This window comes from Nycticebus coucang, chromosome 1 (assembly GCF_027406575.1).
Source record: "Nycticebus coucang isolate mNycCou1 chromosome 1, mNycCou1.pri, whole genome shotgun sequence".
NCBI lineage: Eukaryota > Metazoa > Chordata > Mammalia > Primates > Lorisidae > Nycticebus > Nycticebus coucang.
The window spans coordinates 23183269-23207475 of record NC_069780.1 but is presented as its reverse complement, the minus strand read 5'-3'; the positions used below and the strand labels follow the sequence as shown (position 1 = coordinate 23207475).

Sequence of the window (24207 nt, the reverse complement as noted above, 5' to 3'; positions counted from 1 at the left end):
ATGAGACCAAAGTTTCCCAAGAAACAGTTCTGGAAAAAAACTTAAAAGGCAATTTCAAATGTTATTTGACAAATCTCTAAACAGACTGAAACATTCTATATACTAATAGGCCTCTGAAGATAACGTAAAGCCAAAATATGGCAAAGAGACAAAAATAATTTGATTTCACCTTAATTATTAAAGTAATAACTCTTAGAATGATGGCAATAAAAATAAATGAGTAGTCATCACTCCATAAAAGTTATTATCACCAAACTATATAATCTGCCCCACTTCTCATTCATCTCCAGTTATTCTTCCTACATATAAACAACAGTACCAAGAAAGCAAATAGCAGGGTTTACAACCTTTTAAACCTCAAATATTATTAATCATTAACATTAGTACTTAATAAAATAACATTGCAATCAGCAGACTTTTCAAACCTGAGAGAAAATATTTACAAAAAAACTCTGTTGACATCTTTTTTTAAAAAACAAGGTCTCACACTTTGCTGCTAGAGTGCAATGGTGTAAACATAGCTCACTGCAACCTCAAACTCCTGGACTTGGGTCATCCTCCTACCTCAGCTTCCACATAGTTAATTTTTTTTTATTTTAGAGCCAGGGTCTCACTATGTTGCCCAGGCTGTTCTTGAACTCCTGGCCTCAAGTGATCCTCCTGCCTTAGACTCCCAGAGTGCTAGAATTATAGGCATGAACCACTGCCCCCTTTTACTAAGGAAAAAGTGCTTCTGTCCTACCAACTAACCAACCACATCTCAGGATTTTAATACATCTAATCTTGGGAAATAACTACCTTCTACTCTAAAATCAACTCCGACCACTCCACCCTTCATTCTGTCTACTGCAGATACTCACACCTACCTGCTATTCCCTGTCAAGCAAATGCTCACCTCCAGGTCTTTATCCTCTGCCCTGAATGCTCTTTCAGACTTAATCCATGTCTCTGTTCAAATGTTGCCTAATCTCTGAGGCCTTATTATTGCTTACCTTCTGCAAATTAGTAACCCCTATTCAACTGCCACTCTTTCACTACACTTCTTCGTTTTGCCCCATACCATTTTATACTCAACGATTTTTGTTTCTTGTATCTTTCTTCTTCACCTCCCTGAAATACAGATTTGAGAGGGCACATAGAATTTGTCTTATTCACCACTGTTTCTAGACCAAAGTCTAGGATATTATTGATATTCAATAAATATTGTGGAATGAGTAAATAAATGTATAATAATGAGTTATGTTTATTTGTATGGCTGAGTACAGACTTGTTGAATTCTGTATTTCACAAAATTCACGGAGCTTGTAACTAGTGTGACTACATAAAAATCTCCTAATTATCTCTGCAAATGGCTGCATTTGGGTCAGGCACCATCCCACATCCAGCTGGCTGTGACCAGGGAAACAGGATGGCAACACAGGAACACAGAGAGCCCCAGACAAGGCTGCTTTTGTTGTACAACTCCTGCAAAGAGATAGGACAACGGCAGGCACATGAAGTTGTCCCGCCTACATTCCACTTACATATTCTCTCTTATTAGTAAATTTATCCTTCACTGGAGAAGAAAATCGTTTCCTGGAGCAATTGCTTTTCACCAGCAATATAGTATATTGTACTATTTTGAAAGAATTAAAAAAAAAATTATAGTAAATGGTAATCATTATGGGACGAATGTCTAATTGGAGGTACTACTAGTGCCAACCCACCTTCAAATCTCTTCGAGAGTTTATGCCAGACCCTGAAAGATGGAAAAGGAAACAAGACTACTCATTCAACAAATACTTATTACATGCTGACTATAAAAAAGGTACTTCACCAAGTAATTCAATTTGACTGACGTGTGTGTGGGTGTACACTGAAAATAGTGCTTCTAAAAAATTATACATAAAAAAATTAAAAAAATACATAAAACTTTCAAAAAAGAAAACTAAACTTGAATTTTGAAGATATTATCTAAGAAAGGCAGAATCCAAACTGAATCCAAACTGCTTCAACTACATATTACCAGTAAATATTTACTATAAAGTAACATTTATTGTTATCATTAAGGAACCTTAACTGAGTACTTACTTTGTGCCAGGCACTGTTGTAAGAACTTTGTATGTGTTCATTTATTTCTCTCAATAATCCTATCATATACTATTTTTTACCCACACATCACAGGTGAAGAACCAGGCACAGTTCAATAATTTGCCCACATCTATATAGCTGGTAAGTCACAGTGCCAGGATTCACACAAAGGCGTTCTGCTGCAGAGCTAGCTCTCTCAATAACTCTATGCAATGACGTGCAGAATGTGGTCCACTAAAAATACAGTCCTAAACAGGGTCACTGGGAGAAAATACAAATCCTAGGGGATCCTTGTAAAAGAAAAGCAATAAAAAATATGCTAATATATTAGCTTTGATAAGAAAATATTCACATTTCTGACCATTCATCATTATACAATCACAGTCACTTAAAGATTATTTTTATTTAGGGTAGAAATTAATTACTATTTGATTACTTTAAATCTTAATATAAAATCGTTAAGAAAACTACCGTATCTAAAGTAGTTTTTATACACAGTATATTATTTTACCATATTTAATTTAATACAGATAATTTGTAACTTGGTTGTAAAGTATCGTTTTCCAAATATACCCCAAAACACATAGAAAAACTTATTACCCTGAATTTATAAAAACCTGATCTTGAATATAAAGTTACATCTTTTACTACATCATAAAGTGGGCATTAAGATTTCATACTGAGCACCTAGAGCTATGTGACATTGATGACACTTTGTCCACTAAAATATTTTTAACAGGCTCAGAGCCTGTAACACAGTGCTTACAGTGCCAGTCACATATACCAAGGCCAATCGGTGGGTTCAAACCCCAGCCCAGGCCAGCTAAACAACGACAACTACAACAACAACAAAAAAATAGCCGGGCGTTGTGGCAGGCACCTGTAGTTCCAGCTACTTGGGAGGCTGAGGCAAGAGAATTGCTTAAGCCCACGAGTTTGAGGTTGCTGTGAGCTGTGATGCCATAGCACCTTCTACTGAGAGTGACATAGTGATAGTCTGTCTCAACAACAACAAAAAATTTTAACGAAAAATTTTAACGCATGAAAATCTGAATTTATTACTAAAGACTCAATTTTCAATTCTCTAAATAGATGTTAACTCTAAGTGACGTCTCTGAAAACTCGGAAATGGAAAATTTATTAAATCTTATAAATACCCTCCACTAGACTTATAAATACCCTCCATAACTCTTGGCATTGGGTGTACTAATCAACCAACAAGCACAAAAACATTCTTTTTGTGGAAATATTCTTTTTTTTAAAAGTAGACACGCCTTTTTCAGCTCAACAGATCTAACCTAGAATAAAAATCCTAGCATTTACTTTGTCTTTGCAACATATTCTAACAAATGTGTTACCAGAATAATTTGTAAACAACTCCTGAATGTGTTTGCAACATTTCTTTATTAAAGAAGAAAAGGTCATAACATCACAAGGAAATGAAAACAGAAGCCATCTGGGAAACAAGCTGCTTCTTACAATAATAGTAACAAAATTTAAGGAACACAAAATAGAAAAAATGTAATCAATGTGCAAAAAAAAAATGAAAATTGCATATGTGTTATAACTATAAATAACTTTGCAAAACAAATATATATAAATGGGTGTTTTGCTTCCAAACTGGAAACCTAAAACTTTTTTTAATTCTTCCCCTAGAACTTCTATCAAAAAACATCTACAAAACACACCAACCTGTAGATAACAAAAATATAATAGTAACCCACTCTTTTTTTTTTTTTATTGTTGCAGTTTGGCCAGGGTTGGGTTTGAACTCACCACCCTCAGTATGTGGGGCCAGCACCCTACTCACTGAGCCATAGGCACTACCCAGTAACCCACTCTTTCTAGCTTAGCTCTAATCCAGAGGAATGAGAATCCATCTCAAATTTCCAGAAGTTATTCTAGCATTGCCTCCACTGTTATCCTTGTCAATTCAGTGAACCTCTTTATCTCTCATGTTGGCACCAGACATAACCTCTCTTCCCTGACCTCACTCTACGTTACTTCTTACTTACTGTGCTCCTGCCCCGCTAGCCTCCTTCCTATTTCTTGAACACATTAAGCTCTTTCCCATCCCAAGGCCATTTCACTTGCTGTTGCCTGTACCAACAGTGCAGTGCCCCTGGCTCTTCCCTTGATTGATTCTGATTTCTTAAGTCTATGTTGCCTCCTCAGTTAGAAGACCTGTATTAACCAACCAATCTAAAATAAAACCCGTAGCCCTAGGCCATACTCTCTTCTCCTAATCATCATGTAGCACATCACCTTATTAAGTTTCATTGCAAATGAATTTATAAGATTTACTTTTAATTTTCAACAAATGTGTGTTGACTAACACCTTATCCTCTCAGGGTTCTGACATTAATCATTCAAGAGAAGGGGACCACCAGAAAAAATAACAAAATCTCTAAAGACTACACTTGAATACGTCTCAATCATCCCTTTCCTGAATTTCTTCCCATGAAGATCCTGATCTTTTCATACAAATTTAGAAGTGTGTACACACACACAAGCCTGCCTCTTTTAGGCTCTCAATCTCCATGCATGCCTAGACCTGCCAGAGTTTGCATATACAAAACAAAGGCTAAGTTTAGTTGTCTTTTTTTTTTTAAACTAAAGACAGACATTGTAAAAATTTATAGAGGGGGGGCGGTGCCTGTGGCTCAGTCGGTAGGGCGCCGGCCCCATATGCCGAGGGTGGCAGGTTCAAGCCCAGCCCCAGCCAAACTGCAACCAAAAAATGGCTGAGCGTTGTGGCGGGCGCCCGTAGTCCCAGCTACTAGGGAGGCTGAGGCGGGAGAATTGCTTGAGCCCAGGAGTTGGAGGTTGCTGTGAGCTGTGTGACGCCACGGCACTCTACCGAGGGCCATGAAGTGAGACTCTGTCTCTACGAAAAAAAAAAAAAAAATTTATAGAGAAAACAGTAAAAGTTCCACCAAGCCCACTGCTCAGAGCAGCTTCTAAACCCCTCACTATTCAGTTCCATGAAAATCAGTTTCCTTACTTAACTATACCTCTGAAATGGTCTTAGAGCATCTGTGGTTACATTCAATTCTAGCATTTAAAACCTGAACTATTTCTAATGGTAAATGATTGCTATGAGGTGCGAAGATGGGGAAACTGTCATGAGAGAAGCATGTGAAGAAATGCCTTCTTCCCAAGACTCAAAGAGAAAAAGGCTGCAAAATGAAAACATGTGCACTTGTTGAGCATGACACTAAAGAACAGAAGTAGAACTGTTGGGTCAAATACACACAAAAAAATTGAGATATCTGCAGCCCATCCCACCAGAGCTATCTAATGGACAAGCTAAGCATATGACTGTAAACCCAAGAAAAGAGATCTAAGTTGAAGGTAGCAGTTCAAAAGCCATTAAACTAGAGAGTCTGGAGTGACACAGGGATTTGAACCCTTAGGTGTCTTTTATACAACCAGTTTATAGAGTACAATTCTAATACAAAACAATCTTTGCTTCCTAACCTGAAGTACTATGGCTACAAGTTTTGAACCTTTTGTCTGTTACTAGTCTTTTTTTTTTTTTTTTACCATAATACAGCTTTCTTAAATATTAAACATCTAACTTTATAGCATTATTTTTTCAGTGCAAAAGGACAAGGTCTCTATGTAAATAGACTATAGCAACTAGGCTTTAATTAAGTACAATGGTACTTAGTTTACTATTTTTACTTCTAAATTCAGGGTTAAAATCTTGCTGTACAAAAGGTGTTCTGTTGTGTAGTATCTGTGGCTTAGGTATTTTATTTTGAGAATCCACATTACTAATTTAACCTACTTATTCTTTATAAAGCTTTTCAAATGGTAGAATCACAGAAATTTAAGGAACCTTTCTAAATTTATTTTACCACATTTGAAAGTTAATATCTGAGAAATCTTTTTTTTTTTTTTTTAAAGAGACAGAGTTTCATTCTGTCGCCCTCAGTAGAGTGCTGTATTATCACAGCTCACAGCAACCTCCAACTCCTGGACTTGGGGGATTCTCTTGCCTCAGCCTCCCAAGTGGCTGGGACTACAGGCGCCCGACACGACGTCTGGCTATTTTTTGTTGCAGTTTGGCCAGGACTGGGTTCAAACCCGCCACTCTTAGTACATGGGGCCAGTGCCCTACTCACTGAGCCACAGGCACCGCCCTGAGAAATCATTTTTAAAAACACGGGCTATTGTGGTACATGTATACCATGGAATATTATGCAGCCTTAAAGAAAGATGGAGACTTTACCTCTTTCATGTTTACATGGATGGAGCTGGAACATATTCTTCGTAAAAAAGTATCTCAGGAATGGAAGAAAAAGTATCCAATGTACTCAACCCTACTATGAAGCTAAATTATAGCTTTCACATGAAGGCTATAACCCAACTATAGCACAAGACTATGGGGAAAGGGCCAAGGAAGGGGAAGGGAGGGGGGAGGTTAGAGTAGAGGGAGGGTAATGGGTGGGGCCACACCTACAGTGCATCTTAGAATGGGTACAGGTGAAACTTATTAAAGGCAGAATACAAATGTCTACATACAGTAACTAAGAAAATGCCATGAAGGCTACGTTGAACAGTCTGATGAGAATATTTCAGATTGTATATGAAACCAGCACATTGTACCCCTTGATTGCACTAATTAACACAGCTATGATTTAACAATAAAAATAAATAAATAAATAAATAAATAAATAAATAAAACCACTGGGCTATTAATCAGCCCTCCAGTGAAACTGAATCACAACACCAAAATAAAATCCTGATTCAATCAATAGCAAATGGCATTCAATTGTTTATGATATTAAAATAACCACATCCTCTTTTGTTAACTTAAACATTATCCAGGACAATTATCATGAAGTACAGTGGCCATTATTAAACCAATTCTGGGGCCTTTGGGAAAAACATTTAATAATTCACAGAATTCAAATAACAAATGGCACAAATTCTTTTTTTTTTTGTGGTTTTTGGCCGGGGCTGGGTTTGAACCCGCCATCTACAGCATACGGGACCAGCGCCCTACTAGTTGAGCCACAAGCGCCGCCATGGCACAAATTCTTAATCCAGTTCAAAACTCTTCATCACATTTAAAATTTATAGCAACACACCAAAGAGAAATTCCTCCTTCCCCCATCTTTACCATGGAAAATATGAATATCCCTGCACAGCATCCTTATTCTTTTGTTCACCATGGTTACCAACACACAAACTCTGCTGTTTACACCAGACTAAAAAGAAATTATATATTGTGTCACACATCAGTATGCCTTACTATGCTATGGAAAACTATAAACCTATGGGACTTCAGCAAAGCAAATAATCAATAAAAGAAAGAGACGACCAACAGAATGGAAGAAAATATTTGCAGACTACTCATTTGACAAGAGACTCATAATTAGAATATAAAAGGATGTCAAAAAATTCCATAGGAAAAAATCAAATAAAGTGATTAAAAAATAGGCAAAAGAAGAGACATTTCTCAAAAAACATACAAATGGCCAACAAGTATACGAAACAATGCTCCACATCATTAGTCATCAGAGAAATCCAAATCAAAACTACAATAAGGTATCATCTCACTCCAGAAAATAGATTTATAAAAAAAAAAACAGACAATAACAAATCTAATGAGGATGCAGAGGAAGGGGAACCCTCATACATACACTGTTACTAGAAACATAAATTAGTGGAACTACTATGGAAAACAGTTTGGAGGTACCTCAGAAACTGAAACAGAACTACCATATCCACCCAGAAATCCCAATGCTGGGTATATATCCAAAGGATGAGAATTCAGTCTATCAAAAGGATATCTCTGGCTGGGCGTGGTGGCTCACACCTGTAATCCTAGCACTCTGGTAGGCTGAGGTGAGTGGATCACCTGAGCTCACAGTTCGAGCTGAACCTGAGCAAGACTTCATCTCTAAAAATAGCTGGGTGTTGTGGCAAGTGCCTGTAGACCCAGCAACTTGGGCAGTGGAGACAAGAGAATCCCTTAAGCCCAAGAGTTTGAGGTTGCTGTGAGCTGTAATGCCACAGTACTCTATAGAGGGCGACAAAGTGAGACTCTGTCTCAAAAACAACAACAACAACAAAAAAAAAAAAAACGGTATCTCCACTACCATGTCTATTTCAGCTCTATTCATAACACCCAAGATTTGGAATCAACCTATGTGTTAGTCCATCAGTAGACAAAAGGATAAAGAAATTATGATAAATACATGCCATGGAATATTAAACAGCCACAAAAAATAAAATCCTGATATTTGCAACAACATGGATAGAACTGGAGAACATTTCATTTCATTTCAAGTTAAGTGAAATAAGCCAAGCACAGAAAGACAAATCTCACACATTCTCATTCATATGTGGGAAGTAAATTTTAAAAATAATTAACTCTGGTTCAGCACCCGTAGCCCAGTGGTTAGGGTGCCAGGTTCTAACCTAGCCTGGGCCTGCTAGACAACAATGAGAACTACAAGAAAAAATAGCTGGGTGTCATAGCAGTTGCCTGTAGTCCCAGCTACTTGGAAGGCTAAGGCAAGAGAATTGCTTAAGCCCAGGATTTGAAGGTTGCTGTGAGCTATGACACCATAGCACTCTACTAAGGGTGACACATAGAGACTCTGTCTCAAAATAATAATAATAATAATATTTATTAACTAGGAGAGACAGAGAGTAAAATGATGGTTCCCAGAGGGTGGGAGGGTAGTGGAGGGAGGGAATGAAGTGGTGACGATTAAAGGGTACAAAAATATGAGTCACGTAGTTACACAAAATGAACAGTATTAGTACAACAAAGTGACTATAATCAACAGTAAATTAGGGTATACTTTAAAATAACAAGAGTAGAACTGGAATGTTCCTAACACAAAGAAATAACCCCTGAGGTAATGGATACCCCAATTACTCTGACTTTTCTTTTTTTGTATTTTTGGAGACAGGGTCTACAGTGCAGTGGAAGCGCATCATAGCTCACTGCAACCTCAAACACCTGGGCTCAAGTGATCCTCCTGCCTCGGCCTCCCAACTAACTGAGACTACAGATGCATGCCATCATGCCCAGCTAGTTTTTCCATTTTTTGTAGAGACAGGGTCTTGCTCTTGCTCAGACTGGCCTCAACCAATCCTCCCATCTTTGCCTTCCCAAGTGCTAGGATTATTATATGTGTGAGCTTCCCTGTCCAGCTTTCTGATTTGACTAATTCAAACTGTATGTCTGTATCAAAATATCCCATGTATGCTATAAAGATATACTACTTCATAATCAAAACAATCTAAAAAAAAAAAAAACAAAATTATGTGACTTGCATTAAGCTGGACTGGCTAATAAACACTGCTAATAAAAACACAGTGCAGCTCATAGAGGTGAATTTACCATGTCCCAGAACCATACTGAACACCTCATAACGGTCAGCATCCTTGTCACATCATACAAAGGGAGCTAGAGCAGAGTGGGATTTGAAATCATGCAATACCAAGGACCCTTGAATACAGGTTTGATTTGCGCAGGTGGGTTATTTTCAATAAAAGTTACATGAAGTAGGTCTGCCTCTCCTGCCGTTCCTTCCACCTCCACTACCTCTTTTGTCTGAAATCCAACCTCTTCTCTTCCTCCTCAACTCACTCAATGTGAAGATAGGGAGGACAGAACCTTTATGATAATCCACTTCTACTGAATGAATAGTACGTATTTTGACTCTTCTTTATTATTTTCTTAATAAAATTTTCTTTTCTCTAGCTTGTTCTAAGAATATAATATATAATACAAAATATATGTTCAATATAACATACAGAATATGTGTTAATTGACTATATTACTGGTAAGGCTTCTGGTCAAGAGTAGGCTATCAGTAAGTAGTCAAGTTTTAGGAGAGACAAAAGTTACATGTGGATTTTCAACTGTTATATATGTGTCGGAAGGCAACTCTTACATTGTTCAAGAGTCAACTTTATTATCAGACTACTGGAGAAACTCCAAAGGTAACAATCTTGAGTCTATTAAATGTGATTTGCTTAATTTTTTAAAAATCACCTATGACAGAGCACTGTGCCAAAAACTGTTCCATAATAATATAAAATCTTTTGCCATGTAATTAAGATTACTATGTTAACACAGAAATGAAATAAAAAACAAACTAGCAGGGCATGGTGGAATCTGCCTATAGACCTAACTACTTAGGAGGCTAACATGGGAGGATCATTTAAGCGCAGGAGTTCAAGGTTTCAGTGAGCTACAATCATGCCACTGCACTCTAGCATGGGTGACAGAGACAAAGGAGGAAAGAAAAGAGAAAGGAAAGGAAGAGAGAGATGTGAAACAAATGACAGAAATAACTATTAGTAAAAGCTCTGGATGAAGGAATTCAGAAAATACCATCCCTAAGAAATTAATAGATCACTTAAAGAAGAACAGCACATTTGATTTCATTTATATTCTCTTACAAAATGGAATAAAATGAGCCACTTAACATAGAGAATCCTTAGTAGAATATTTGTGGGTAAGCCTTATTTAAAAAGAGACAGGTAGAGATTGGCCCGTCTGACTGGAAAGATACGTCTGCTGAAACTTCCTTGTACAGGTACGGGGAAACAGACATTTTCATATTGTGGGTTGGAGTGTCTCTACAGAGATATTTCACAGAATCAATCAAAATTACAAATGTATACCACACTCTGACTCAGCAATTCCATTTCCAGGAATTTATCTGACATATATGTTCATACATACATATGGGCAAAACTTACACTGCAGTGTCAATAAAAGGGAACACTAGAAAAAGCCTAACTGTCCATCAGTTGGAACTGTTTAAACAAATAATGACAGACTGAAACACAATGTAGTGGTTAAGAAAAAGATATATTTAGTGATATTGGGTTAAGTGAAATTAAGTGCCAAAAAGTAAGTATTTCTTAAAGGATACTATTTGTGTTGAAAGGGGAGAGGGAAGGATAGATACCTATTTATGTAAAACTACATGGATTATCTCTGGATGTATACACAAGAAACTGCTAACACCAGTCACTCCTGGAAATGGAATTGCTGAGTCAGAGGGAGGTAAATTTTGATTGATTCTGTCAAGTATCTCTATAGAGACACTCCTGCCCCCAATATGAAGAAGAAATAAGTGAGGGCAACATGAGACTCTTCCCGCTATACCCTAGTGTATCTTTTGAATTTCAAATCATATGAATGTCTTACCTAAAGAAAATCATAAATTAAAGAAACTTTTCAAGGCAAGAAGGGTAAAGAATTAAGCAGGGGGCTCAAAGGAGTAGGGCACCAGCCCCAGCCAAAAACTGCAAAACAAAAAAAAAAGAATTAAGCAGGAAAATTTCCTTTTTTTTTGTAGAGACAGAGTCTCACTTTATGGCCCTCGGTAGAGTGCCCTGTCCTCACACAGCTCATAGCAACCTCCAACTCCTGGGCTTAAGCAATTCTCTTGCCTCAGCCTCCTGAGCAGCTGGGACTACAGGCGCCCGCCACAACGCCTGGCTATTTTTTTTTTGGTTGTAGTTTGCTGGGGCCAGGTTTGAACCCACCACCCTCGGTATATGGGGCTGGCGCCTTACCGACTGAGCCACAGGCGCCACCCAGGAAAATTTCTTAAATACTAAATCTGACTCAGTAAATAACTGTTTCCATCGTGGCCTTTTATAAATGTTTTCTTTCTTTCCTCCTCCTATCCATCTTTTTCTTTCTCATTCCCTCCATTAACTTTCCTAGTTTATTTTACTGTCCTCCATTTAGGCCTCTCAGTGACATTTGCTGCAATTGCTTAGCCCTGTGGGGAGTTACCAAATGCCATGGAGGTTGTTCAACTTTATTCCAGTAACTGTCACACAAAATGAGTGACAGTATCAGCTATAAAAGAAATTTGACTATTTACAGAAGAATAGATAATTCTCCTTAAGCAACAGGAAAGAAAAAAATAAAGTGAGGAAAGATAAAGGAAATGAAAACATGATTTGAGAAATTCAGTTTTTTAATACTATTGAAAATTCTTCCAAATCTAATTTTAAATACTCATTGAATATTCTCTTTGTCCATTCATAAAACGTTTATCTAAAAAAAAAATTCTTAACAAAAATGGAGTATTTCTATTAGAGAAGTGATTTTGCCTTTCTGTTAATTAAAAAACCAAACCTGCCTTCTCAAGGTGGCTACGGAGTCAGGACCCTGCTCCTAGAACACCTGAAGACTCTCAGCAGATACCAGGGGCACTGCTCTTTAGTTACTTAATGTTTTCTCTATTATTCCTATTATGTCATTTATTTGCAAACACATATACGTATTGATACTTCCACATGACAGTGTCTCATTTTGTCAAATTTTATATTACACGCTCAGTATTCTCTGCATCTCAGAAACAACTAATAAACAAAGGCCTACACAGTCTCATCTGCCAAAGCTCAAAAATAATTATTCTTTAAAAGATGCCAAAGAAACACCCCCCTTTTTTGTCCAAAGAAATGCTTGCTTCTAGATTAATATCAGATTTCCCCTTCATTCAGTTATAAATGGGGGGGGGGGGGGGAAGGACACACCCTGCCCTGGGGTTCTTGGGAATCTGGGTAAAAACTACTGCAAACAAGACTTCAAGGACACAGACAACTGAGCTACATATTCACATGCAGTGTGACTAGCAACTATCATAAAGACAAGCTCTTTACCTCAAAAGTTCTCAAAATAACTTTCATGAGTAGATGAACAGGTTGTATAACAATCTTGACTTAGGTCTAAAATGCTAGTCTTCGTTTGCCTAAACCCCACATTGTTTCCTCTATCGGAGACAAAATTCCTGCTTACCAGTTAAATTTCTCTTAGCAAATAACTCTCCAAAATGCCCAACATTTATTAAAGTTAAACAAGCCAGCCCCTTTTTGCTAAAACTAATCAGCAATAAAACATATTGAAAGATTTTCATTTCACAAATTATAGACCAGGAAAATACCTTCAGAATTATTCTGACATTCTTGATGCTTGTGACCACAGAAAATAGAAAACTGCCACATCAGCCTCTGAACCCCACACAAAAAGGTGATTAGTATTTTAAAGCAGAGAAAGAACATACATGCGAAATATACCTGATATAGTTATACAAACTAACTTTCTAACTTGTCATTATGACAGGGTAGCTGGGAGGGAACGTAAAAGAAAATACTCAACAGCTCAAAATTAACAATAGGCCCATTTATTCAAGGTAGGACAGTTCTCCTATTTCACCTTGAGAAGACTGAAAGTCTTTCTGTCCTCCCTATGAGGGAAACTCTGCAGCTGGCAAGTCTGGAGAATCACTCAAATACATTCACAGCTTTACTCAGAGTAAAGCAAAGGCAAGAAAAGTCTTTGTCTTCACTGCCTACTAAAAAACAACAGGAACTATTGACTTTGAGGTGTTCAAATTTCATCCTTCAGAAAACAGTTCAATCAACTTCTTCCTAAAGGAAGCCAACCTCTACAAATACAAACAATCTAAACATACTGATAAGATTTTCTTTTTTTTTTTCAAATAATAGACAAAAAAAAAGTCTTTAGAAGTACCTTGATATATTCCTGACATTTGTGACCACAAAAAATAGAAAACTGTCACATGGGAAAAAATAGGTCTCTGAACCCTACAAAAAAAGATAATATTTTAAAAGCAAAGAGAGAACATATGTGTAAAATATACATTATATAGTTACTTAAACTAACTCTCTCTAAAACTGAGAACTTAGGTGATTGTCTTTTCATAGCATACTGTCTTATGACAGGTCCTACCACACGGTCTGGTACTGCAGTATTCTGCTTATTTATTTTCCACCCAAGTTTTGTGCTCCCCAATACTTTGTACCTTCTTCAGTGGCTTCTAAAAAGTATTTCTGTAACTACTAAATGAATGAATTCACAGCAAATTGTTTCACAATACTGTCTCTCTCTACTGTGTGTTATACTCTCAAAGAGGGCTCCAAACTCCAGGAAATGGTAACCTTCTTCTACTTTTCAAATCCAATTAAAATCTTGTTTGAGTTTATAACAATTAATCCTCCCCTAACTCTTGAGAATCAAACCCATTATTACCTGGGTCTTTAAACGTCTGACTTCACTCTTACCTGCTAAAGAAGCATGTGAAATATGTTTTTAGAGAATTGGGGGATCATCTTCAAGAATCCAAATGTTGATAGTGAAGAAAAAAGCTCTACTATTGTACATCAAAGAATAACACACAGCACAGGATTTCAACTTTAAAATGTTGTACTTAAAAGGTATTATTCATAATATGTAATCCTTCTTATAATTCCATCATGAGGAACATTAACTGGCCAAAATATAATCTCAAATTATGTAACAAGTCTCCTATTTCTAAATATACTGGCAAAGACCAATAAACCCAGAATGCTACAATGAAACCCATCCCCACATTCCATGGCTTCAGGGCAATTTCATAAGTATGGGGTCATAAAAAGACAGCTTGCAAACTTCTGTAGCCAGCACTCCATTTCAAGGATAGGAAATTGAAGACAATAACATGTGATCATGAAATCACAGCAGACTGTGGATCCTTTTAAAAAGTTAGCAGGAGGAAGTAGGGGGCTGGGGACTCGGTGTGTGACACACCTTTTGGGGCAAGCCAAAATTGTTAAGAGGGACTTTACCTAACAAATGCAATCAGTGTAACCTGGTTTCTTGTACCTTCAATGAATCCCCAACAATAAAAAATAAATAAATAATTAGCAGGTTGACAATCTTACCTTAGAAATCCATCCACAACAGTAAGTAAAATTCATAACACTACAGATGATGAGCATGATGGAAACATTCAAATTTTGTAGCTGGTATGCTTTAAGATCTAAATAATATTCAGCATATTGACATGCTGGTAGAACAGTATTCCAAAAAAAAAAAACCAGAATGTTCCAGTGGCTTATTTATCTCAAAAGTCAATTTGGACACCATAGTTCCAGTGTTACCAATGAATAGAGTTCAACATAATACCTGATGAAAAAAAAAGTATACTTCTGAACTTTTAAAGATGCAGTTCCCAACAAAGCACAAACTTCTGATTTTTTAATTTTAATGGAGAATAAATTTTTTTTTTTTTTTATTGTTGGGGATTCATTGAGGGTACAATAAGCCAGGTTACACTGATTGTAATTGTTAGGTAAAGTCCCTCTTGCAATCATGTCTTGCCCCCATAAAGTGTGACACACACCAAGGCCCCGCCCCCCCGTCCCTCTTTCTGCTTCCCCCCGGAGAATAAATTTTTTAAATATATCATTCCCTATCAACTGTGGGAGATGTAATGTGTACCACACCTTAATAAGAATTCCATATGCATTACCGAAGTAAAAGAATCATGAAATCACATGTTTTAAGGCATGCTTTCAGATTTTAATTGCTTGTGGATGGTATTAAAGAACTTAATAAGTGGGGCGACACCTGTGGCTCAGTGAGTAGGGCGCCAACCCCATATACCGAGGGTGGTGGGTTCAAACCCAGCCCGGGCCAAACTGCAACAAAAAATAGGTGTTGTGTCAGGCGCCAGTGGTCCCAGCTACTGGGGAGGCTGAGGCAAGAGAATCGCCTAAGCCCAGGAGCTGGAGGTTGCTATGAACCACAATGGCACAGCACTCTACCAAGGGCAATAAAGTGAGACTCTATCTCTACAAAAAAAAAAAAAGAACTTGATAAGTGAAAAAAATCCCAGCAATTTTACCTAATAAGGCACAATAAACATAACCAGAGAACTAATTAAGATGCAAGTTAAAAATTTATAACGTTAATAATCTTACCAAATATAAATGAGTTATTAAACACAGATCTTTATTAGGTAATGTTACCAGGCATGTTTAAATTAAACCACACAAGGGGTTAAAAATAACCACAATGAAAGGCCAACAGCCCAGCAGCCCTGTTGAGCCAACATTCCCTTCTCTCCTCCCCCTCCCCCTCCAAACCTCTCCAGCCCAGAATGAATTGCATGCCCCACTGCACAAGACCCAAAAAGGTCACAGTAGATGGCAGAGACTTTTGTAAGAGAACAGAAATAACTCAGCAGCTTTGTTACCATAGTCTCTTTTAATCAGTATGTTCAAAATCCTTTAATTAGCACTCTGTCTACACAAGGAAAGCATTTCTTCTGTGCCAAGAGAGGGCACACACCTATGTACACAGCGTTCTGTTGTATCAGCATCGCAACACAGAGCAAGCACCTCAAACTGTCTGCCAGGGAACTGAAGCACACAAAATTTCTTTAAAGGCATGGTACATTTAGTAAATTTTATAAATTTACACATTCCACTTGCAATTCTTTTACCAAACAACAAAGTGATCACTAAGTTTGTCTCATTTAGGCATCAATTTGTTTCTGGACTGCTTCTCAGCAAAAATGTAAGTATTTTAAAGGAAACAATATCTTTATATAGTTAAAGTACAATATTCAAAGTTAATGTAAAATAATGTTAACAAAATATAAAAACAGATAATATTAAAATAATGTTCCTGTTCTCATGACATATCTTCAGGAGAAGGAAAAAAAGGACACCACTTCGCTCCAACAGGAATAAATCACAACACATTTTCACGTGAAGCTTTACATTTAAAATTTCATCTAACCGGGCGGCGCCTGTGGCTCAGCGGGTAGGGCGCCAGCCCCATATGCCAAGGGTGGCGGGTTCAAACCCAGCCCCGGCCAAACTGCAACAAAAAAAAAAAATAGCCGGGCGTTGTGGCAGGCGCCTGTAGTCCCAGCTACTTGGGAGGCTGAGTCAAGAGAATCGCCTAAGCCCAAGGATTTGGAGGTTGCTGTGAGCTGTGTGACACCACAGCACTCTACCGAGGGCGATGTCTCTACAAAAAAAATAAAAAATAAAAAAAATAAAATAAAATTTCATCTAACCACAAAGTCTTAAAACTTGCATGCTAGACTATATATGAATGTATTTCCTTTCAAAATCTGATTAACTGGAATCAAGATAGTAATTGGTGATAAATTAAAGGCAACTATTTTAAATCTATAGTCAAGAAACAAAGGAAACTTCATTAAAGTTTTAAAATGGGATTTGCAGTATTTTAACAGATACATGGAGATGCGTATATTTAACCTTTCAAAATCAAGCTGGATATATATATATGTATATATGTGTGTGTATACTGTAAGATGCAGAATACATGTGTTTGTGTATATATACACGTATAATTAAACAAAATGATAATCTTCTAAATATCTGATTAGAGAAACAACCTCACTAAGTTTAAGATAAAATGAAATATTGGACAGGCAGCACGATGTCATTGCTTAAATGCCAACTCTTCCACAACAGATATGTAAACTCGAACCGGTTCTGTGCAATGGGAATAATACCACTATTTCACAGGCTGCTATAATAATTAAATGAGATGATGCATTTATAGCACTTGTTGGTAAGACTGGGGTTAGAGGGCACAAAATAGGTATTTTCATTCACTGAACAACCTATCAACATGACATGAATACATACAGTTACATGTGGTGAACTCTTACACAGTATTCCCTGTAGCACTGCTTATAACAGCAATATTGTAAACAACATGAACACCCTTCAGCAGAGGGCTGGATAAATAAATGTTAGAAGTAACTATAATTTTTTTTTTTTTTTGTAGAGACAGAGTCTCACTTTACTGCCCTCGGTAGAGCGCCATGGCATCACACGGCTCACAGCAACCTCCAGCTCTTGGGCTTACGTGATTCTCTTGTCTCAGCCTCCGGAGCAGCTGGGACTACAGGCGCCCGCCACAACGCCCGGCTATTTTTTTTTGTTGTTGCAGTTTGGCCGGGGCTGTGTTTGAACCCGCCACCCTCGACATATGGGGCCGGCGCCCTACTCACTGAGCCACAGGCGCCGCCCAACTATAATTTTTTTAAACTCCTTATTCAGAAAGTTTTCCACCATAAATTGTTGAGCTAGTACCTCTACTATGCTACCATTTGAGTAAAAACGGACTAGAAATTCCTATTAATTTGAATATATAAAAACAACCCCCTAAAAAGTTAAACAAGTAATTAATAATAATTATTACCTACTGGAGGTGAAAGTGAACACTGACATAGGTCAACCCTCAATAAATAGAAGCTTTAATTACTCCCCTCATTAGTATTACCATCATAACTAAAACATATCCTTAAAATACATACACAGAATACATTTAGACTAAATCCACAATGAGGCAAAATCCCAAATCTCAATTATTCATAGACTGACTATCTAGTTGTAGATCCAAGCCCTTCATTTCCTCTTTAAAGGTTAAGTAGCTTTTGGCCATTTACTGTTGGCTATTACATACACAAGAAAGTGAGCTGAGGAAGTAACAAAATATTAAAATAATAACCTAAGATAAGGTGCCGTTCCGTCACCAGGGTAGAGTGCAATTGCATCCTCACAGCTCACTACAATCTCAAACTCCTACACTCAAGTGGTTATCTTGCCTCAGCTTCCCAAATGGCTGGGACTACAGGTGCATACGATCAGACCCAGCTAATTTTTCTATTTTTTGTAGAGTTTGGATCTTACTCTTGTTCCTGCTGGGCTTGAACTCTTGGCCTCCAGCAATCCTCCTGCCTCAGCTTCCCAGGGTGCTAAGACTACAGCTGAGAACCACTGTTCCCAGCCCACTCCCACTTTATTGACTTTTTGAGCCATAGGCGCTGCCCTGACTTTATTGACTTTTTATCAGGAGGTCTTAGTAACAGCTTTTGGAGCTGAAAGAAACTATTAAAATCCCAGACCACAACCTTCTAAAATTACATATGAAGAAACTAAGGTTCAGAGAATCCCTTAATTAAAGACAGTTCAGGCTGGGCATCTGCAGCTCAAGCGGCTAAGGCGCCAGCCACATATACCAGAGCTGGCGGGTTCAATTCCAGCCCAGGCCTGCCAAACAACGACAACTGAAACCAAAAAATAGCTGGGCGCTATGGCAGGTGCCTGTAGTCTCAGCTACTTAGGAGGCTGAAGCAAGAGAATTGCTTAAGCCCAGGAGTTGGAGGTTGCTGTCAGCTGTGATTTCACAGCACTCTACCCAGGGCGACAGCTTGAGGCTCTTTCTCAAAAAAAAAAAAAAAAAAAAAAGAAGACAGTGGTTAGGGCGCTGGCCATGTACACCAGGCTGGTGGTATAGAACCCAGACCCGGCCAGCTAAGCAACAATGACAATGCCAACAGAAAAATAGCCAAGCATTGTGGCAGGCGCCTATAGTCCCAGCTACTTGGGAGGCTAAGGCAAGAGAATCACTTAAGCTCAAGAGTTTGAGGTTGCTGTGAGCTGTGATGTAACAGCACTCTACCTAGGGTGATATAGTGAGACTCTGTCTCAAAAAAAAATAAATACATAAATAAAAATAAAGACAGTTCAAAAACTTACAGTGTGTCCCCTAGTTAAATGTTTTTCCATTTTATTATTGAAAATTGGTAGGAAAATGGAAAAATAAGGTAAAGTGAAATGAATTCTTTGCTAACTGTCCTTTTCCTGTCCTTTGTTATAGATAACTAAATCAGCTGAGATTAACTCCTGCAAGCAATCATAATAAATAGAGCATAGGTCAACAGAGAATTCAACAACTCAGCCCTCAGGTTTCCAGGACCAACCACTGAATGAACATCTGTAACAAAATCTGTAAAGTTTGCTTACACTAGAGATTGTCAGAGGCATGTTGAAATCCTTGCCACCTTGCAGCCGGAAACCCCAAGGAGCTGGGCCAACCAAGGACACGCTGTAGTTGCTCATGATTCTAATGGCTCAAAGTCCAAGGCCAGAAAATGAAAGACACTGTGAAAAAAATTAGAAGGTCAAAAACTGTTTACCTGAAACCCTACTACATATTTAAAAGCATTTAATATAAAGCCAATTATGTTTAGTATTTTGTTTGGGGGGGGTGAAAGGATGTAGAGAAGTCCTTTATTAATTTCACTCTAAGAAGGGGAACCTATGAGCTAATACAATTCTTACACTCACGCCAATTTTCAGTTTAAAGATTCCATATGAGAATATGTTTATGCCCGTGGGGTGCAACGTCAGCAGCCTCCAATATCTTCCCCCCGGGGAGAAGGACTTAAAATATATATGTATATTTTTTTAAAAAAGAATATATTTCTAGACAGACACTTGATCAGTTTTATAACTTACTACCACCCAATTTTATGGCTTCTTACATTCAAACCTTAACCAAAGTACTTTACAACACTTTATTAATGTATATAAAAACAAACACTTCCTACATCTTAGAAGAGGCTTTGCAAGGCTCCCTTCTATTGTGAATCACAGCCAAACTGAAGCCCCCTTGTAAATGTATGAATAAAAGTCTATAGTCAATTTTTTAAAAAAAGAAAAAACAGCATGTTATTACAGGTTGAATTCAAAATGATTTTTTCCTCCCTTCACATATTCTTTTGCTTATAGTTGGCAATAATCTTTCAAATTTCTTTTACTTAAATTCTACATTACTCTTACATAGAAAAGGGACTGTGAATCAGTAGGCTTCCATTCATGCTTTCCAAATATTAAATTCTTTCTGAGGAATTTGTTTTGTCTTGTTTTTTGAGATGGGGGTCTCACTCTGTTGCCCAAGCTGGTCTCTAACTCCTGGGCTTAGGAGTTCTCCCCCAGCCCCTGCCTCACCCTCCTAAGTAACTGGGATTACAGGCGTACAACACTGCACCCAGCAATAAGTTATTTTTTAATGCACAAAACTATTCTTTCTAATAATGAACTGCAACTCGTATTTTCTCTTACAGGGATAAAATGTTTTCCATAGTTGAAGTTATTATCTACTTGTCCTTCAGATAGGCAATGATAGACAATACTCTGGGGCAGTGATATTTTAGTCAGAGTCTGTTTTTTGTTTTATACACACACCTCATCAGCCAAAGAAGAGATTAGGTATTTATCACCCACTGAAGAAGATTATGACTAAATGTGGTAGAAGGGCAAGGTTAAGCCTTGAAACTAAACTGGCACTCTGGAAAAGGACCAATACTTCAGTACATTCTTTTTTCTGTGTTTTACTGTTAAGTGCGCTCACTTTCTCTCTCATGGTAGTACTCTCATGTAATTTTTTTAAAAAAGCAAAGTCTAACTTGGAATTTACTACTGATTGTTACAGTGGCAGGAAAGACTGGGAAAAATGGATTTTTTTATAGCGTAATACTAAGTAACAGAATAGTTCCTTCTTCAAAAAATATTAAAAATATAACAGATAGATTTCATATATTTTTTTATTGTTGAAAGCATTGAGGGCACAAAGAACCAGGTTATACTGATTGCATTTGTTAAGTAAAGTCCCACTTATAACTGTGCCCTGTCCCCAGGAGATGTGTCACACCCCATGACCCCACACCCCCTCTCCCTACAGCCCCCTTCCCCACACCCCACCATGTACTAGGATAATGGATATATAATTCTTTTTTTTTTTTTCAGATATGTAATTATTTTTTTTTGAGACAGAGCCTCAAGCTGTCGCCCTGGGTAGAATGCCATAGCATCACAGCTCACAGCAGCCTCCAACTCCTGGGCTCAAGCGATTCTCCTGCCTCTGCCTCCCAAGTAGCTGGGACTACAGGACCCGCCACAAGGCCCAGCTATTTTTTGGTTGCAGCTGTCATTGTTGTTTGGCAGGCCTGGGCTGGATTTGAACCCACCAGCTCAGGTGTATGTGGCTGGCACCTTAGCCGCTTGAGCCACAGGCACCGAGCCTCAGATATGTAATTCTTAAAACATACTTCCTTGGAAAATCTGAGCTGTGGAACAAAATCATCTCCTTATATTACCTGTCCTAAATATTTTTTTCATTTTTATTCAACCATTCAAAATTTCTATCCCATTACACCAAATACGAATTTGCTATGAGTGGCAGATGTAGATATTCACACCACTGGGTATATTATAGCAGATTCCTTCTCCTCATAAAGCGAAAATGAGGTAAAGCCTAGTTCTTAAAAAATAAATAAATACATCAGGGAAAATATGCATCACATCTATCTGGAAACTAAATGCACTTTTCTACTGGTGTGGCAGTACTCTGAACCACATATTACTTCATACTGAAGTTAACAGTCACAGGGCACTAAAAAACACCCAAAGGCCACACCAGAAGTCAAAATGGCATATAGGTGAGAAACAAATAGTGGAGAGCTAATAAGGATCCACACACAATTTCTCTGTTTTCCCTTCAAACAGAAAAGATTTTCATAAAACTAGTAGGGAAAAACTGTCTTGATACTGGCTCACAATACAAATCAGAAGTATATAAAGCCAATAGATACACCTCACAGGAAGCCTGCCCAACTTTGTTAATCTTTAACTTGTCTCAGGAGAAGATTGTGAAAGTTGGGCTCAACTTCCTTTGACTCTGCTCTTCCCTACAAGAAAATGCATTTCACATATGCATCAACCCATGTATATACAACTTCCCTTTACCAGGACTCCTTCCTGACTTCTCCCATTTGTGATTAAAATTTCTGGCACTGCCAAGGTCACAACCACACTGCAAAACCACTGTCATTTCATTTTTAGTCAGTGTTGGTTCACTTCTACATTCCCTGGCTAGCTTCATTTTGGAATTCATTCGCCGTAAAACATTGTGTGCCCTAAGCAATGGCAACATTTTCACTGGCCTTTTCCAGGTCTCCTCCATCTAGTTACCAGTGCCCCTTCCTAAAATACCAAGCAGACAGGAAACAGTTGCCCACTCTGCTTTCAAACACGTAGAAAATGTTAGAATTTCTGTACAGTCATGGACTTTTAGGGGAAACTTAAAACAATGTCTTTGCTCTGGCACTGGGCAAGGAGAGGGACAAGAGCCTGAAATTAAAGAGAAATACTGAGTCTTGAAATGCCCCCCCCCCCGCCCCCCATTACCACCACCACTGCGAGACAATGAAGGGAGAGCTGAAGAACTAAAGGCGCAGACACGGGATGAAAGCGCCGACGAGACGGTTTTCCAGGAGAGGCTCACGCCTAGCCGTTTGCCAAATAAGGCTCCCGAGCGCGCAGTTTCCGTGGCAGGCGGGCTCCGACGTCCTCACCGTCAGGAAGGCGGACTTGGGATAGGATCTGGCGAGGACACCCGAGACCTGCCCTGCCCAGCGCAGCCACGAATTTTCTTTCCAAGCTCTGCCCGTGTCCACACGCCCTTCCTTTTTCCACTTATTGTCAAACCCAGAAGAGGCACAGCTTTCCAAAACCCCCCAAAGTACCTAAGTATTAATAAATCTGGTGTTCAGGACAAATTTTTTTTTAAACGAGCTTTACTTCTGGACGCACAGTTTTCCCCAGTCATTAAATAAATGCTTCTCAGTAGTCTGAATGCAAAGGAAAAAATACGTTGCCTTTCGCGTGCACTCCCGCTGCCTCCCCATCCGCCCCGAGAGGCTGGCGCCCTACGTGGGTGGACCCGGACGCCTCCGCGAGTGCCCCGCGACGCCGGCGGCCGGGAGCCCGTCCGCGCCACCCCCGGCGCCCGCTCGCGCGACCCTGCCCCGGGGGCGCTCGTCCCCGCCGGCCCGGGCTGCGGGGACCTGCAGCGCTGCCCTCTCCCGACCGCTCCTCTCTTCCTGAACGTGGCTCTCCCACCTCCGCCGCTCAGCGCCCGGAAAGCACCTGAGGAACCCCTCCGGCGCGGGGAGCGCCCCCTCCTCCTCCTCGGCTGCGCTTCCCTCCGTGCGCTCTGCGCACCGCGACTGCTTCTTTCCCGCCTCCCGGCCAGAGGCCCCTCACCTCGGGTCCGGCGCTGCGTTGCCTCCGCCTCAGAGGAGCGCTGACAAGTGACTCTCGGTGCGTGCGCCGTCCCCACCGCCCGCGGGAACTTCCGCCTCCTGGCGCCCCCTGACCCCACCCCCGGACCCGCCCCTCCCCCGACCACGCCCCCGGGAGGGCTGGGCGCCGGGGCGCCGGGGCAGGGAAGGCTGCGGAGCAGCAGGGCGCTCGGGCTTGCCGGGGCGGACTGGAGCTGCTGCCGTGGAAAAACAATTGCGCTACCGAGTTTCGGTGGGAGTAGGCTTAGGGGATTTCGAGCGATACCTGGCAAAGGTCTGACCCTGTGCCAGTGTTTTTTGTAGCGGGTGTATGTCTGTTTCCAGAAACTTGAATTGGCAAGCAGTTGCTCTGGCTAAAAATAGAAGGGGACTTTGG

The 24207-nt window shown here is 39.2% G+C and overlaps 1 protein-coding gene across 7 annotated transcripts in view; it reads right to left on the bottom strand.

Moving 5' to 3' along the window:
- PDLIM5 (PDZ and LIM domain 5) overlaps positions 1-23939 on the bottom strand; it is a 225992-nt gene extending 202053 nt beyond the window's left edge. For all 7 annotated transcript variants that reach the window (XM_053608692.1, XM_053608717.1, XM_053608773.1 and 4 more), the window contains exons 1-2: positions 23794-23939; positions 19711-19848 (exon numbers count right to left, since the gene is read on the bottom strand). In XM_053608692.1, the coding sequence (XP_053464667.1) occupies positions 19711-19806 (96 nt within the window). In that variant the 5' untranslated portion in view covers positions 19807-19848; positions 23794-23939. The remainder of the gene's footprint in view (positions 1-19710; positions 19849-23793) is intronic.
- Between the last annotated feature and the right edge of the window lie 268 nt (positions 23940-24207).